This window comes from Pangasianodon hypophthalmus, chromosome 16, assembly GCF_027358585.1.
Source record: "Pangasianodon hypophthalmus isolate fPanHyp1 chromosome 16, fPanHyp1.pri, whole genome shotgun sequence".
Lineage (NCBI taxonomy): Eukaryota > Metazoa > Chordata > Actinopteri > Siluriformes > Pangasiidae > Pangasianodon > Pangasianodon hypophthalmus.
In genome coordinates, this window is record NC_069725.1 from 640920 (window position 1) to 659022 (window position 18103).

General features: G+C 39.9%; 1 protein-coding gene across 1 annotated transcript; it reads left to right on the forward strand.

Moving 5' to 3' along the window:
* The first annotated feature begins 953 nt into the window (after positions 1–953).
* Positions 954–10152, forward strand: LOC113545582 (serine/threonine-protein kinase pim-1). The gene is made up of 11 exons (XM_026944981.3): positions 954–5886; positions 5975–6089; positions 6434–6530; positions 6628–6730; positions 6817–6957; positions 7049–7208; positions 7953–8047; positions 8976–9017; positions 9195–9567; positions 9685–9801; positions 9918–10152. The coding sequence occupies exons 1-11, from the start codon at positions 5830–5832 to the stop codon at positions 10043–10045; spliced, it is 1428 nt and encodes a 475-aa protein (XP_026800782.3). The 5' UTR covers positions 954–5829; the 3' UTR covers positions 10046–10152.
* Positions 10153–18103: the final 7951 nt, after the last annotated feature.

An 18103-nucleotide genomic window follows, 5' to 3' on the forward strand; every position in this document is an offset into this window, starting at 1 on the left:
TGGGTTTTCAGTGAACTGTATAAATAATACATTTTTGAAAATATGCCAAGAATCCTAGGACTAGGTTGCAAAAGTGGCTTTAGCATATGACACAAATTATCTTAAATTTGAGAGGACAATCCAGAAAACACATTTTTATGGTTTATTCAGAACAGAATCAGGAGAAAAAAGAAATTTCAACGTACGTCTTATTTCCCAAGAGGTAAAGCGTGCTTGTTAATAAGTGTGAAAGCATCAATAGCGCCCCCTAGTGACCCAGGATGCATAGACTCCTAGAGGTTCACTACATGGACCGAACCTTCATGTTTATTGACGATAGATCAGTGTTAACTGTCAAATGCATGCTGAAAGCTGATTGGCTGATAACTTTTCAAACTTTTTTAAAAGTAATTCAGTCTTTAAAGACTTATTAAACTCCACTTACAGATTAGAAGAAAGATGCAGTTAACCAAATTTCAACACAATCAGATTTACTGATCCAGAGAAACTATTTTTTTTCTACTTAGCTCCGCCCCATATGGTTGACCACGCCCTCGAACTTAGCAGTCATCCTCAGAACCTTGTACTGAATATATTAAATATGTAAGGCTAATGGGTTTGTTTATACAGTAAGCACTAGACATGCAAGGTACATAACAGTAATAAAGGTGCTTCACTGTAAAGTTAGACTGATTTATAATCGCACTATCGGGTGTCACTCAGGTGACGATGGGTTCGCTTCTGAGTCTGGTTCCTCTCAAGGTTTCTTCCTCATATCGTCTCATGGAGTTTTTCCTCAAAACCGTCACCTCTGACTCGCTCATTAGGAATAAATCTAAATCTACTGTATATCTATAATCAGATTTCTGTACAGATGCTTTGTGATAATGTCTCCTGTTAAAAGCACTATATAAATAGAATTGAATTGAAAATGTAAGTAAATTTGTAAAAAATGTAAGTAAATTTTTAAAAAATCCCCTTTTTAATTTTAGAATTTTTTAGAAATATATTTCTTTAAATAGTCAGAATTATTAAAACTTAAATTTTATCCGAGAGCTAAATAATAATCAGTGATTTGGTTTCTGAAGACTTAGTTCTGAACAGTTTGGCAATATTGAAGTACCACAACAAGGCAATAAAATGTTCAATAAAAATGAGTTTATTGAAATACAGAGAAATAGAAAAAAATGCTAGTTAACTACTCAGCAGCTTTTACAGTGTGAGGTCATGTTTTAGTGTTGAAGAGTGTTTTTCTGGAGGAGTTTTAACACTCAGTGTGCTGATAAAGCTCAGAGCCCGGGGTTTTTGGTGTTTTCTGTAAAACACAGAGCTGGTTAAACTTCCACTCTTCGCTTTTTGCAGCAACGACTGAGGCTGTGGGCTGAGAATGAATACGGTAAATATTCTACATTACTTTAAAAATATATTAATTTATGAACAACATTTATCAATAGGCATATAATTTCAGCTCAGTCCATCTCAAGTGGTCCAATAATTATAAAGTTGGTTGCTTGACCATTTTAATTTTTCTATTTTTTTTTTTTTTGAGTGATTTGCAATGTCAAGACAGTTTTTTTTTTCCGCTTGGTTTAACCACGAACGCCATCTTGGTGTCATGGTTTTGGTTATACAGCTGTTTACGGAAACCTCAGTATCTCGGCTCAGGATGGTCTCAGCTCCTTGGAACAAAAACTGGAACATGTCTCTAGAACATGAACATGCTACAAGGTATATGAACATCCATAAACATTTATAAACATTCTTGTTCCTTAGATGTAGAACTCAAGTCCTAATGTGATGCTCATGATTGCTCACAGTTCCACTATTAAGGTCAAGTTATGATGGGAAGGGTTCGAGTCTCAGTCTTAATTTTTTAGGGGTATGTAGGTAGATATAGTGTGCACGCAGAACATTTCAGGTTTGAGACTTCTCCTTTTTTTATTGGGGGAGAGAAAGTGCAATTTTTTAAAATTCCCCTCACTTTCGGGTTGAATATCTCTGCTGTGGGAACAGATACGAACCTGACATTTTTACAGAAATAAGTCGTCTATAGCAGCGTTCTGCTGTAAACATGCTGAGTTTGAGACTCCACTGGTTACAGAGCTAGGGCTCGTAGAAGTCTGCCTGAATAAAGCCTACGTTATTCCTGCATTTTGAGAAATGAACAGATGCAATATAACAGTATTTTACAGTAATTATGTTTCTGACTGACGTACAATAGCTTATGCTTGTCAATGAGGTTTAAAATGTTCTACATTTGATATTGGAACCAGTGAAGCGTGATCTATCACAGGGTTTATTTCCTAGTAATCCTGCAGACTCTGGTTAGCTTGTTCAGGTGAGTTCGATTAGAGTTGGAGCTAAACTCTGCAGGAAAGCGGACCTCGAGGGCCAGATTTGAAGATCCCTGATCTCTCGTGTTGGTGCAGGTGTACAGTTGGTAAATACATAATCCTCATTCTGCTCCATATATATTTCTTTTTCAATCACAAACATTTTTTATAGCAAGTGGGACACAGTGACCTTCCAGGGACAAGTTTTAGAGGATTTTTTTTTTCCTTTGATATGGGATCTTATTGAATTTCTCATAATTCTTTTGTAACAGGGTTTTTTGTGATAGTCCAAGGGATTACAACATCTGTTCCCATATAGGTGACGATATTTTGATAGAAATTTCTTTTCATGGTTCTTACAAACTGATGTAACATCACATCCTACCCATGAACACAGCGACTCCTTTTCTTCTGAGCTGTAATCACTTACTGCTTTTATCACAGGAGAAACAACACCACACTCTGTTTATGCCACTGTTCATTTCATAAAACTCCCACCTGAACACTGTAATTCCATATCTGGATAAAATCTAGTTTTAGATAAAATCTATTTTTAGATTTCACTCAGTATTTTTTGTTTTTCGCACCATTCTGTGTAAACTCAGAGACTGTTGTGTGTGAAAATCCCTGCAGCAGTTTCTGAAAAACTCAAACCAGCCCATCTGGGACCAACATCCACACCACGGTTAAAGTCACAGAGATCACACTCTTTCTTCACTCTGATGTTTGATGTGAACATTAACTGAAGCTCTGGACCTGCATCTGCATGATTTTATTCACTGTGCTTCATGATTGGCTGATTAGATAACTGCATGAACATACAGGTGTACAGGTGTTCCTAATAAAGTGGATGGCGAGTGTATAATAAAAAAAAAAAAAGGTGTGTTTTAATTTATTTATCTTCATGAGACTCCATAGTGTTTACTGTAGGACACTGAGCCTCATTTCTGACTAATAATATTTGATTAGTTTAGTTATTTGCTATGTTTCTGTAGTTATAAAGTACTTTATACGGTAGAGTTATCTGGGATATCGTAGTAGTTATTAAAGACATTTTTACAGAATTTCTGAAATTTAATACAAATAAGGTGAAATAAAACAAGCTTAGGTGCTAGAAACAAACAAACATACAAACAAACGAATAAATAAAAGCATGAAAAACGTGTTTTATTCCTGCGTCATGAGAAGTGCAGGGTTCAGAATAGAATTTTAGATTTTTTTTTGTTAATCGCTGATGTCACAGAGACGCTACAGCGTTCTTCATTAGCACTGCTGAAGGTTTCCTCATTTCTCCTTTGGGAAAAACATTACTCAGGTGTGTTAAAACTGACAGGTGTGTAAACTCCGTTAAAGCACTGAGCACACAACAGATTAGAAATACATTTAGAAGACGTGTGTATGACTGCGCGCACAACTCAGTACTAATATTTCATTAGAGAATGTTTCAGTATCGGCTCGAGGCCAAGAAAAACAAGATGGTGGATCAGATATCAGAGAAAACGTATCGGATATTGGATCAAATCGGAATTGTATTTTGAAAAAGAAATGTACTTTTGGAACCAGAAATGTTATTATATACAGAAACCTGACCGGGTTTTCTTTTGTTAGGATTAATTTTGTTATATTAATACTTTATACTTTATTATATTTATTAAATATGAAAGAGTTTAACTGTGAAGTGCTTCAGTTTAAAAACACACATTTTAAAGCTTAGTAGTTTTTAAAGATAACAATATCGGATGGTTATCAGCTGATACTCAAGGCTTCAGTTTCGGAAAAGAAAAAGTGGTATTGTGCCATCTCTAGTTTGAACTATTTCCTAAACTCTAAAACTGTCAAACAATGAACTTTATTACTACATTATTTACAGTTTCCTGGGATGAATTATTGGTGAATAAATCAGGTGTGACTGCAGTTAAACAGCGCTTAGTTATTTTATAACATGTAGTTATTCACATTTATTTATCCTACAAACAGTTTCAACATGTTTCTAATCTGCATTTAAAGAGATTTACTGAGGCTGTGTTCTTAACACTATTCCAGAGTTTAGTGGTGACGTGAGTAAAAATCGAGTTATTGACAGTAAACCTGCATCAGCTGAACCACGAGCTCGACATGGGTTACACCGTTTCAGAAGATCAGTCGCAAAATGTCAAGAGTCAAGCTGTAGAGACGGATATAAAAATAACTTTAACCAATTAATAACAATAACCAGATAAACCGCTGCTGTTCCGTAGATTTGCAAAAGCTTAGTGAAGAAAATGTCTGTTCCTGTTGTGAAAAACTGCACTGAGGTTTTTACACCTCAACCTGAAGAAGGACCTGATGGGCAGAATGTACCGTTTCTTGGCCCTCTGATGAGGTGAGACGCTCTTTCTCCTCTCACACCTTACATATTTCAGCACTGATGTTCTCATCAGGTGGTTAAAGTGTGTGTGTGTGTGTGTGCAGTAATCTATATAAACCAGTTGGTCCTACATCTGTTGCAGTGATAAGATGCAGAAGGACGAGCTGATCAGATTTATCCAGGGGAAACGTCAGGAGTGTTTGCTGCACCTGGACGACCCTGATCAACACAAATCCTATTTCTTCTGGATGATTATGGAACACTTCTGTAATCGAAACGGAGTAAGTGCTGGAGTTCATCATGTGCTATTTAAGGATGATGATTAACAAAATCCAGAGATGCTGTGAATTTTAAAAAGTGCATAAATGAATAAATATCTGTGTGATAGACGTGCTAGTTAAAGATATTTTTCCTTAGATAGAGACAATGTCTTTAACAACATCTTGTCTCCCAGTTTGACTTTTTTCCGAAGTGTCTCCCTTATCAAACACTAATTGGGACTAATTTAATAATCAAAAATTCGATACGAATATTAAATCAAATAAGGAATCAGTATTTAATCTCCCAGGTATCTACAAGTGAGACATTATGTTCAAACAGTCATCCCACAATTTATTAACAAGCCAAAGACATTTACATCTGAGGAATGTTTCTTGTTAAATCCAAGCTCTAGACATTTGGTTTCACGCTGTGTTAATGTTTTCCAATTGCCTGTGAGCACAAATTATGTAAAAGACGCCTAAGGACTTTGATGAAGAAGTGTCTGATGAAACTTGGAATGAAAGTCTGAGTAAGATTCGAGGCTGCTCAGTAAATGCGAGACTGGCTGATTCAGTTTAAAGCGGGACTTAGATTATATTACTCTAAAACTAAACTGAGTAAAATATACAGTTCTATTTCTCCAGTCTGTGACGGATGTAAAACAGAAGACGGTTCCTTGTCGCACATGTTTTGGTTTTGTTCTAAACTGTTTAACTTTTGGACTGCTATATTTGACTTTTTTTTTTAAAAGTCTTTCAAAAGGAGGTTAAACAGGATCATGGATTAAATGGAGTAAGTGATGGAGCTAACAATATCCAGTGATGCTGTGAATTTTAAAAAGGGCATAAATGAATAAATATCTGTACAGTAGACGTGCTAGTTAAAGATATTTTTCTTTTACAGAGAGTAATGATGGCTGAAATCGCCACGCTTCTCTTCAAGGGCTACGGCTGTGTGAGGAGAAAGGTGAAAGTTTCAGCATCACCTTCTATCTGTACTGTGTGTACTGTTTCTGTCAGTATCATGTGGAGTAACGTGACGCTTTCTGCTCCAGCTCGGATGTGTTAAGAACCAGGAGGACTGGTGTCTTCCTCTGGCGTGTCTTTTATGCTCCGCTGCTGCAGGAGATGAACACAGAAAAGCCATGATTCAAATGGGAGATGATTTCGGTACGGATACACGCCACAGTAACAGGAAGTTTTCTGGAATTAACATGTTGTATCTACACTCATGGTCCACTTTATTAGGAACACCTGAACATCCATACATCAGCCAATCGTGTGGCAGAAGCAGCACAGCGTATAAAATCATGTAGATACAGGTCAAGAGCTTGAGTTAATGTTCACATCGAACATCAGAATGGAGAAAGAATCTCAGTGACTTTGATTGTTGCTTGGTTGTTGTATTTCAGAACCATGATTGGATAACTGCATGAATGAGCTGGTGTTCCTAATAAAGTGGACTGGTTTATGGACGCTGATCCTCACATGCTTGTTTGGTGTTTCATCTTCAGGTTCCAGAGGATGGATCTATGCAGCACATATCTGCTACGTGGTGGCGCACTTGGAGCTGGGATCACGCAGACGATTTCAACTGATTGGATGTGAATGGTGTGTGTGTGTGCATGTGTGTGTGTGTGTGTGTGTGTGTGTGCGTGTGTGTGTGTGTTTATTTTCCTAACTTGATATGTTTTTCTCTTTGTCCCAGGGTTCTTAACTATCAATCGGTCCTGAAGGAAGAGATGGAGAGAACTGAGGTCTATGAGTACGTGGCGTCTCTGACCTCAGGGATCGGCCAGCCACGCTTCCAGGTTCGAATTTCTCTTCTTCTCTTTTTCATGTCAAATTCAACGAGGAACCACTGCACTGAGAATGAACGGTTCTCTATCTGTCTTAGGAGTTCAAGTACCTTTACGCCTGTGATCTAGCGAAGGCCGGACTTTCTGCTCGGGCGCTTGATTACTGTGAGAGCATCGCTAGAACCATCTTCAAATTCCCTCGGCTCATCAGCAGCTACTTTATAGAACGGGTTATAATGGTAAATAAGAGGATTTGTATCTGTGAAATGGCTCCTAGGTTTCAAATGCAAAGTCTTCATCAGTGCTTTACTTTCCCTCTCTGTCTCGTAGCTCTGTAAAGAGCTTCTTCGAGGGAAAGAAGAAGAAGAAGAAGAAGAAGAAGAAGAAGTCGAGTGGCTGCTTAAACTTTGCCGGCTGCACAGAGCATTCAGTGCACCTAGTTCCAGCTTTTCTGTTGGCTCATGTAGTTATGAGTCTCAGGAGTTCCAAGGTACATGCAGTGCTGTGTAGCTAGCAAACCCATAACTCAGCAAAATTTAGCTAGAGAGAGAGAGAGAGAGAGAGAGAGAGAGAGAGAGAGAGATTAGGGTGGGACACCAAGTTCAAGATGACAATGTGAGCACAAAAATAAACTGAAATCTAATAATAGATGAGTTTTTTCAGATAAATGCATAAGATTTGTCAGCACAGGACAGTCAGCTCTTTATCATTTTTTTTAAACTGGGTTGAAAAAAAAGTCTAATAGTGTAGATTTCCATATTTGCACCACAGAAAGGTTTATTATAAAGTTAAAAGCTAGCACAGCTTTACGTACGTACATACAGCCAAATATGAGTCTTTGGGTAAGAGACAGAAATGATCTGAGCTTAGATAAGTTCCATATGCAGAGTGTGTAAGCTGTAAACACTGTATATTTCTCTTACAGAGACAGACACTGGATTATTACAAAATACATGTACATTTAACTTACCTCCTGATACTTAATCAATTTAATTTGATTTCATTTTTCTCTTCAGATTAATAATATTAGTAATATTTACTCCAGATGCTCATATTTAAGACGCCATAATCAGAGACAGAACCGCATAATAACGACTCTGTGATGTAATTGTTATCAACAAGCACACGTCTCATTCATTACTGTCTACTGCAAGAGGCGACAAGAACATGAGGCTCTTTCAGTCTTATCTGAATGATTGAATGATGTGTGTGTGTGTGTGTGTGTGTGACACAGAGGAGTTGGATTCACGGTACACTGTGGGAGAGCTGCTGGGGAAAGGAAGTTTCGGCACTGTCTACGCTGGAGTGCGTAAGGCAGATGGGAAACAGGTAATAAGTCTGCACACGTAGAGTTAATTAGCACTAATCAACTGAGGAATTGTAAAGCAATGACACGCTTCCCTGGGATACAATCAGGAGGCTTGTCAGATTCATTATCTTTACCCAGTCTATATTCTGGAGGTTTCATTCACAAACGGTCTTTTTTTAGACGGTGCAGGAATCACTGATGTGAACTGATTTGAATAAAACAGGGAATAAGAAAATAGAGCCAACATAACTGAGGCCTGTGTACTACATGTCCATAAAAATGAGCATCAGAAAATTCTAATGTTCAAACCAAAGCATTACACTTCCACACAAAATGCTGTAACAGGTGAAAATGAAAAGGTTGCAGCATGTGGTTTTCTGGGATACTTTCAAAATTTACTGTTGCAATATTGATGCAGATGTTAAATACTTGTCAACCTAAGAACAGACAGAACAAAGGAAGCATAAATGAAGAATTAAAAACAATAAAAAGGCCAAATACTATTTTACAGGATATAAATACTAACTGGCTTGACTGAGAGCTTGTAATTGAAGCACAACATGCACCAGGGATGTAGAAGTCACATGTAGCTCTGAAACAGGTGGAAGTGGAAAAGCAGTGACTAAATCACTTCCTGGTGTGGAGCTTTTTGTTCTGTCTGAACATTTTAGCTGTGGATCTTACTAGTGAATGCATATAAGCAAAGTCTGGAGCGTGAAGCAAAGCAGTCATGTTAAATAAGTCACCTGCTGTGATTAATGTATGATTATGTGATTAATGAATTTTTAATGCACAGGAACGTTTCCGTTTGCTGAGACCTAAAATGTGGCTGTGGAATTACACTATATATATTATATAATATATAATTATAGACTAATTATATAATTAGTAAAATGATGGCTTGTTGATTAATTGAACTGATTAATTCTGTTTTGTCCATGTGAACAGGTTGCCATCAAATATGTTACCAAAGCGCCTGAAGACTCATTCGTAAGTAGAACTAACTTTACTTCTTTTATTACTGAACATTCATGTAGATATCAGAGGAAGACTGTTGATCTAGAGTCAGGACCAGTCCAAACCTTCTCCACTGTACCCTCTATACTTACCACAGTCGAGACATATTCACTCCAAGCCCATGCTAACCATGTCTGTTTGTAATTTTAGCCCGGAGCGAAGCCTCTGGAGGTGGCGTTAATGGAGATGGTGTCCAAGCCGCCTCGCTGTGAGAACGTGGTGGAGTTGCTGGAATGGTTCGATGTGTCCACGTCTTTCGTCTTGGTGCTGGAGCGACCCATCCCCTGCATGGACCTCCAGAAATTCCGTGCAAGTAACAAAAATGGTCAGTTGTCTGAATGTCTGGCTCGAGAGATCATGTGGCAGGTGGTTCAAGCTGTCCGTCACTGCTACAACCGCCGAGTTCTTCACGGCGACATCCGGTCCGAGAATATTCTGATCAATACGGACACGCTGGAGGTGAAATTGATCGACTTTGGCTGTGGCGAGCTGCTTTCAGACAACTTGTACACGAGCTATGCAGGTCAGTTCAGAGGAGATATGGGGTATAATCAAAGAGAGTGCCGTGGAGAACCTGTTCTTGTGATGTGACCGATGGTTGCAGCTCTTTCTCTCTTTTTTTCTCCTGCTTTCTATTTAGGACATTCATCTTACATCTGGAGTCTGGGTGTACTTCTGGTTGAGATGATCTGTGGAGACATTTGCTTTCACTATGTAGATCGTGTAATTGAGATGTGTTCACGGGTCGTTTCTGGAGGTGAGAAAATCATTTGCATTTCAGAATTTTAGAATAAAGCTGTAAAACTTTATTGATTTTAAACATGATTCATTTTTGTTTGTGACTCTTAATTTCTATCTCAACTGCTCACACAGAGTGCTGCCATCTGATATCGTGGTGCCTGAAAAACCCTGAAAATCGGCCAACTTTTGATGAAATCCTGAGCCACGCATGGTTTACAGAGGAATTTCAGGACACGGTTCAGGTGAGAGAGCTAGAATAGAATAGACTTACAGTAGTTACACTTAGCTAAGACATGTTATAATAGTCTAGAGTACAGAGATTGTACCGGATCAGTATTGAGTTCTCTAACATTTCCGTACTTATGGAATTATATTAAGGATGTGTCATTATGTCAAAGAAAAAACTGCAAAATGAGGAAATACTGATTGTTTCCAGTCTACTTTAATATCTAACTGTATGTTGGTTTTTTTGTTTTGTTTTGTTTTTGCAGGCCCTTGACTTAGATCTGGTAACACCTTTATAGCAAAAAAAAAAAAAATCCAAAAATAGTGTTTAATCACACCCCAGACCCGCCCCACACACTCCCACCGCCCGACTCCATCCGACCTTCTCGCGTACTCCAGCTGATTTTCGAAAGCTGTTGCTCTGCACACTTCACACTTTAAAACCTCCAAGAAACCTCCAAGAAACCTCCTCGCATCAGCACAAGGCCTCAGAGCTCCACTGTTGAAGCACAAGGTCATGCTGTGGCAGATACTGATGCTGCTGTGTGTTTGAGTGTTTTTCAGGAAACACCAAATGCACCTCACTTCTGCGACTGTAGTGGGGGAAACAGATGTTTGCCGCTGGGGACCTCGTCTAGCCTAATGGAAGACCACTGGACCCTTTTGTAATTTTTGGCAGCAGCAGAATTGTTTGGTATCAGAGCCACCGCAGGTCCTGTTTGACTTTACAGCATCCAGCTGTGGAAGGGTAAAGATTTATGTAATGATGAAATTAATAAATTTAAAATTTATGTACTGAATTTATATAGTTCTGTAAAGCTGCTTTGTGACAATATCTATTGTTAAATGCGCTATACAAATAAAATTGAATTGAAATAAACCGACAGTTTCATCTGTGTTTTGAGCTTGAGTGATTTCAGACATGGAATGAGGTAGGTCCATTTGGTGGTGGTGGGTGACATTCAAGCAAGGTGCAGTGCCCACCGAAAGAGGTTCAAAGGCCCTCGACAGGGCATCTGGACCCATGTTGAGACAGCCCTTTCTGTAGTGCACTCTGAAGTTAAACTGTTGAACTGTTGAACTCTTCAGACTTCTGGGTCAATATGGCTCCTAGACCAAGCTTACTCTCTGTGTGTACCTGGAAAGGCAGGGAGAGGTTGGGATGTGTGAGTGCAGTCTTCAATGCTTCAAAGCCAGCTTGACACTCTGGTGACCACTCCTATTTGACCTCTTTCTTCTTCAGGCGGTTCAATGTTGTGGCCAGGTTAGCAAAACCTGGAATGAACTTTTGGTACCACCCCGCTGAACCCAGGAAGTGCTTGAGAGACTTCAGGTCAGTTGTCAAAGGGTAGTCCGCCACCACTTGGGTTTTAGCAGCATCAGCTTTGGCCTCCCCATCTGAAGATGATACGGCCTAGAAACCTCAGCTGCTGCTTGAAGAAGTGACACTTTTCCATACTGAGTGTCAGATTGGCTTGGGTGAGTCTAAGCAAAACTGCACTGATGTCCTTTATGTGCTGCTCACAGGTTTTAGAAAATATCATGACATCATCAATGTAAATGAAGCAGGTGAGGGCTCTATGATGTCATTCTTTAGCATTTTGTCAACATGTTCTTCTGTTATGGCTTTCTTAAATGGTGACACCCTGTATGCTCTGCTTTTTAACCTGTACCTTATCCAGGGTGGAAATTCAGTAATTCACCATGGCAGTCTGGCCCAACATGTTGGAGGTGATGAAAGGCCAAGCCTCCATCAGCTTCCTCAACTCCTGTTGATTGTCGGAGTCCCACTTATAAGCAGACTTGTCGCTGGATGCAGACCGGCATGGTAGTACAGGTTCTGGTGGTAATGTATAATACAGAGTCACTGCTGAATCTAGCCAATGATGTTTGGGTTTAGGAGGGTCTGGCATCCACTGGTGGTGAAGGAATGGATGGTAATCGTAGTGGTTGTTAGCCACGTCAAGAATGGCTGCTGTCTTTGTGATGTAGTCTAACCCCATGATAACAGGAAAGGTCAGGTAGGCATCATGCATGATGTAAGTGTCTAATGTCCAGATGGAACCATTCATATGGGATAGGTCTCTTGGCTCTGGAGCGATCCGGCTTTCCCATCTGCCATAACAAATTTTTGCTGGAGGTATGGGTCAGTGTTGGTCATATCCTCTTCCAGTCTCCACAGACTCTGCCGCATCAGGGTATAAGTGCTGCCTGTGTCCAGGATTGCTTTCACTTCCTTCCCACCAACTGCCAGTGGTGCCTGAAGTAGGGAGGGTGTAATGAGTCTGGAGTCGTGAGGCAGTATGACGGACACCCTGGCAAGATCTTTGGGACCTCGGCTTCCAGGTGGTGTCTTGCTACTCTTTTCTTTGGAGTTCTGCATATCAACCTTCTGCCAATAGTCCTTTGCTCCCATACAATCCTTTTCTACCCTGGAGCCCACCTTGTCCAGCTGTTACTGTCACTGTCCCTCTTAGGCAGCCGGCAACCCTGGGATTGATGGTATTAAGGATGCAGCCTACCAGTTCCTCTTCCACGATGTCTACTTTCCATTTCAAGCAGATAGTGCAGTAATCATAGGCTATATCTCTCAGATTCTGCCCCGGCTGTTGTACCAGCATCCTGAGCTTGTCCACTACCTCCGTTTAGTAGTCATCAAGAAGGAAAGTAGTCATGAAGACTTCCAGCCATGTCCTTTGAAATATCTCTGCCTTTCCCCATTCAGCACAGGTCCTCTCAACACCGTGGTCAGGGTTCCCATGAGTTCAGTGTTTGATTGGTATAGGGTCAAATGTTGAGGAATTTCTCACGCTGATCCAGGAATTTGAGGACATCAGAGGTTTCACCGGAGTCACCGAAGGAGGGGAAGTCTCGGGATATAGGAGGTCTTGCACAGAATGTGGTAGCACCAGACAAGACATGAGGGGGTAAGGTGATGGGTGGCTGGGTATGTATGGGTTGGCTTACTGTCTATGTACTGCTCAAAGCTGTGGGAGGTGGAACACATGCTTGAGAGTTATCATGGTGGGATATGGGATGGTGTATAGTGGTAATATGAGGCGAAGCTGGGGAATGAGCAGGCAGTCTAGAAAGTGTAGTGGTTTGCCAAACCTTCCTAATCTGACTCAGCATCCCAGGAAACAATCTACAATCACCATCTCAAGTTTTTCCAAGGATTGCTGGAAAGAATCCTGCAGTGTCTCCAGGCTAGCCTCCACTGACTCCCTTAAAGCAGCTTCCTTATTGAGAGTGCTGTCAACTGAACGTCTATGACCCACCTCTAGAGTTTCAACCTGTGTTTTTAAGGCCAATAAATCACCCTTTACTTGTTCAAACTCTGTCTGCAGTGTTTGCATTGTACATACACCAGTAATAGGCACATTCACATCAGATTCATCAGAGATATACAATGAACTCAAGATTGATGTTGTTTCACCATTGGGATTGCGTCTAGCCACAAACAGCCCACCGCAGGATCCACGGTATTACTCTCAGCACTCCCATCAACAGTGTTTAAACTATTTACATTGTGCTCATTTGTGAACTCCATTTTTTTCTCTATAATAACACACACTAAAAAGATTCCCCGTATGGGCCACCATTCTGTAACAACTCGCCCCTGTGAGGTCCTGGTTACAGTTAGTTTGGACTCTAACAAACTGGTGTGGTGAAAAACAATTAACAACACCAAACACACACCAAATAAATTCAGTAGTTGTAGTATATTATACAAAAGGAAGGACACCAAATATTTACAGTAAACCCCTGCTCCCCCGCAGTCTCTTTTGCTGTGTAAAAAAAAAGGAAAAAGAGTCCCATTAGTATTTCTCATTGGTATCTCCACGGGTGTGCACGACAGTAATCCTCAAGTTTTGTGATGAACAGACAGAGGAACGTGCTCCCCAATGTTGTCTCTTTCTGGTTTAAAACCACGTCCACAAATAACCACGTCGGCACGTAATGACGTGGCATGACGCAGTAACCTCATTAAATCTTGTGATAGATCGAGCACGGGACCAAACACGTAGGTGATCGTGGTAACAAGTAAACAGCAACAAATTACATGTAGCAATAATTACGTCAAATAAACGCATCCATATAAAATGCAACATCATGTGGCAGTGCTGCAAGGTTTTATCATTTCGTATGTTAGATTCTGTTTGTAAAGGTTCTGATACTATATATACTATAGATTCTGATGGACTATTTGTCCATATAGAACACAATAATAGAAGAGAATGATTTATAATCGCACTATCCGTTGCACCCAGATGAGGATGGTTCCCTTTTGAGTCTGGTTCCTCTCAAGGTTTCTTCCTCATATCGTCTCAGGGAGTTTTTCCTCACCACCATCACCTCTGGCTCATTCATTAGGGATAAATTCACATATTTACAATATATTTTTTGAATCCATTTATTTCTGTAAAGCTGCTTTGTGACTGTCCATTGGTAAAAGTGCTATACAAATACAATTGAATTGAATTGAATTGATAGAAATGAAGAACATTTACTGAAATATCAGGGTGTGAGTTTTTATTGTGTTTATTGATACATCTTCCCTTTGACATGAAGTGAAAGTGCCAATGATCCTTAATATAGACATCAATAATACAGAAAGGCATAAAATAGAGGTTGAGAGTTAAAATCCCAGCACCACCAAACTACCACCACTGGGCCCTTGAGCAAGGCCCTTAACCCCCAACTGCTCAGTTTTATAAATGAGAAAATTGTAAGTTGCTCTGGATAAGGGCGTCTGCCAAATGCCATGAATTCAATTCAATTTTATTGATGGACATTGTCACAAAGCAGCTTTACAGAAATAAATGGATTCCCAAAAAATATATTGTAAATATGTGAATTTATCCCTAAATAAATGTTAAAATGTTAAAAACAAAAACAAAAACAAATTAAAAAAACTTTGCTATGTTGTGGAGATGTTTATTTAACATTTAGGGAAGGAGTCTCCAGTGTCAGCGCTTTGTAACAGTCAGACGTAAAGCTGTAACTTTAAGTTTTCTGACGTCTTCAGGACAGAGGAGTTTACGCTTCTTTGCGGTTTGTTGGTTTCTGTGGGTTTTTTTGTCTCATTAACGTGAAGAGAGAGAATCGAGGCTGCTGAGGGAACGACTGTTTATAGCTGCTATAACGCAACTGAGCTTCCACTCTATACACTCTATACACAGTTCACACACACTGAAGCGCTCGGATCTCAGCTCTGGAGCGCGACAGGACGAAACTAAGCGCACCTCTGTGTTCGTCTCGACCTCCCTAACGCATGGGGTGAATCTGGTGAAAATCGGAGAATGTCGCATTTTTCGCCCAAAAAAACAGTAAGGGGTTAGTCTTTGTGTTTTGGGTTTTTGGTGAAAAATTCGACATTCTCTGATTTTCTCCAAATTCACACCATGCGTTAGAGAGGTCGAGACGAACACAGGGGTGCGCTTAGTTTCGTCCTGTCGCGCTCCAGAGCTGAGATCTGAGCCTCTGGTTCCCAACATACTACACTCAGTAACACAGGCAGGTTTGTGTCTCACAGATGGAACTGTGTTGCGTTGATCTGCACTGATAACACTCACAATACGCTCTACATTACACTGGGTTGGGAAAGTTTAGAATAAGCAGTGTGTGTAACAGTGTGTGCGTTGATGCGGTTTTCGGGATCAGTATCAGACCGATATCAGGACAAAATGCTAGATTGCTATCGAAGGGAAGGAAGAAGAAATCTGATCTGATTTTGCTGTAAGCTAACAAGCTGTTTATTGTGATGTTAACGTTCTACAGAGACGTTTTATTTATTTAACTGGAAAAAGTTATGTTCACTGTTGTTCCTGTTCTGTTTAATATTTTATGGGATTACAGCACAGACTACAGGATTGTTTTGATTGGAATAAAGCGGTGGTGTTGTGTAAGTGTTGTTACAGGTTGTGTGTTTTCTCTTGTAGAGTGTGTGAGCAGTGTGAGTACAGAACACATCATCTTTAGTACAATTTTTAAAAAAATCACAGATGTTAAAGGTTAAAAGTTAAAATATCAGCCGATACTCGAGGTTTCAGTTTCAGGTTCAGAAGAGAAAAGAGTTATATTTCTCAGTCTAGTGTGCAGTTTGTCATTTCAAACACAAACTCTTTCCTTCATCTTCTTCTCCTTCATCTTCTTCATCATCTTCCTCTTCATCTGTGTGCTGAATGTGTGGTGTGTATGGTACACAGACTCTCACTCCGGTTTTGTGGAGTTTTTTTTACAAACTTCATACAGTTTAAAGTTTCAGACTAAACTGTGAATCTTTCACACAGAAACTCTTTCCCTCTGGGCCTAATAAAGTGATCTATCTATCTATCTATCTATCTATCTATCTACCTATCTAAACACACTGATGATGTCCCACTGTCGCTATCAGAAATGTCCTAAACTGATGATGTCATCACTGTAGCTATCAGAAATGTCTCACACTAATGATGTCATCACTATAGCTATCAGAAATATCCTACATTGATGTCATGACTATCAGAAAAGTACCACACTGATGATGTCATCATTATATCAAAAAGTCCCACACTGATGATGTCATCACTGTCAGAAACACCCCACAATGATGATGTCATCACTATAAAAAAATGCCCACAGTAAAAATCAAAAATCGCTCCGATGTTCTCTGATATGACGGCGCTGGTTTACACGCCTCAGTCCAGTTTGAAATGAAAAGGAGGAAATTTCACCATCACAACATTGAGGCAAAACCTGGAGAAAGTGAAGTTTGCTCGGCTTCTTTAATCTCCTCACATGGGTTTAAACGTGATAAACACATACATGATTTTTTCAGTGCTCAGATAACGTTTTTCAGTAAGTTGTAGAGTGTAATATAGAACTACACAAACACACACACACACATATACAGCTTTTTAGTGTTTAATCCTCAGGATCAGAAAATAACACAGAAATCAGAGATGAACAATAAAATGTGAGTTAAACACGTGATCACATGACTGAGCAGCTGCACAGCAAACCTCAGGAAATGCGCACTCTTCCAGGGTTCAGTACAATCTTTCAGAAGAATCTCATCTGCTCATTATCTGTTGTTCTCGTCCACGCTCTCAGCCACGCCTTCTTCTCCACCCACTGGCTCCGCCCCTCATCCATTTCATTGGTCTGTGATGGAGGATTATTTGGGTGAGAAGAAGATTGAGGGACTTTCACATCAGAGCTGCACATGAATGGACTTTTAAAAAGCTTTGCTATGTTGAGAAGACATTTATTTAACGCTTAGGGAAGGAGTCTCCAGTGTCAGTGCCAGCTGTAAAGCTGTAACTTTAAGTTTTCTGACGTCTTCAGGACAGAGGAGTTTACGCTTCTTTGCGGTTTGTTGGTTTCTGTGGGTTTTTTGTCTCATTAACGTGAAGAGAGAGAAGCGAGGCTGCTGAGGGAACGACTGTTTATAGCTGCTATAACGCAACTGAGCTTCCACTCTATACACTCTATACACAGTTCACACACACTGAAGCGCTCGGATCTCAGCTCTGGAGCGCGACAGGACGAAACTAAGCGCACCTCTGTGTTTGTCTCGACCTCCCTAACGCAGGGGGTGAATTTAGTGAAAATCGGAGAATGTTGCATTTTTCACCAAAAAAAAACAAAACACAAAGACTAACCCCTTACTGTTTTTTTGGGCGAAAAATTCGACATTCTCCGATTTTCACCAGATTCACTCCGTGCGTTAGGGAGGTCGAGACGAACACAGAGGTGCGCTTAGTTTCGTCCTGTCGCGCTCCAGAGCTGAGATCTGAGCCTCTCAGTAACACAGGCAGGTTTGTGACTCACAAATTGAACTGTTTTGAATTGACGAGTTTTCTTTAATCTGATTCAGCACTAATACAGCTTTATAATAATCTATATTTTATACTTACATTATATTTAATCTTTAGATTCCACATAAATATGTCGTTATTGTTTCCATAGTAACAGCTCATTCACAGGGACGTGTACAGCGGACGCTCCACATAAACTAACACTAATAATCGATTTTATTCATATGTAACATGGTGATGAGAGATAATCTGAGAAAGTACAAAGGGAAGCGTGTGAGAACACACACACAC

Excerpts from the sequence above, each read along its gene's own strand:
- LOC113545582 (XM_026944981.3), top strand. The coding sequence starts at position 5,830 with ATGATGGCTGAAATCGCCACGCTTCTCTTCAAGGGCTACGGCTGTGTG. Across the intron at positions 7,209-7,952 it reads TGAGTCTCAGGAGTTCCAAG|AGGAGTTGGATTCACGGTAC; the intron begins GTACATGCAGTG and ends TGTGTGACACAG. Across the intron at positions 8,048-8,975 it reads GTAAGGCAGATGGGAAACAG|GTTGCCATCAAATATGTTAC; the intron begins GTAATAAGTCTG and ends CCATGTGAACAG.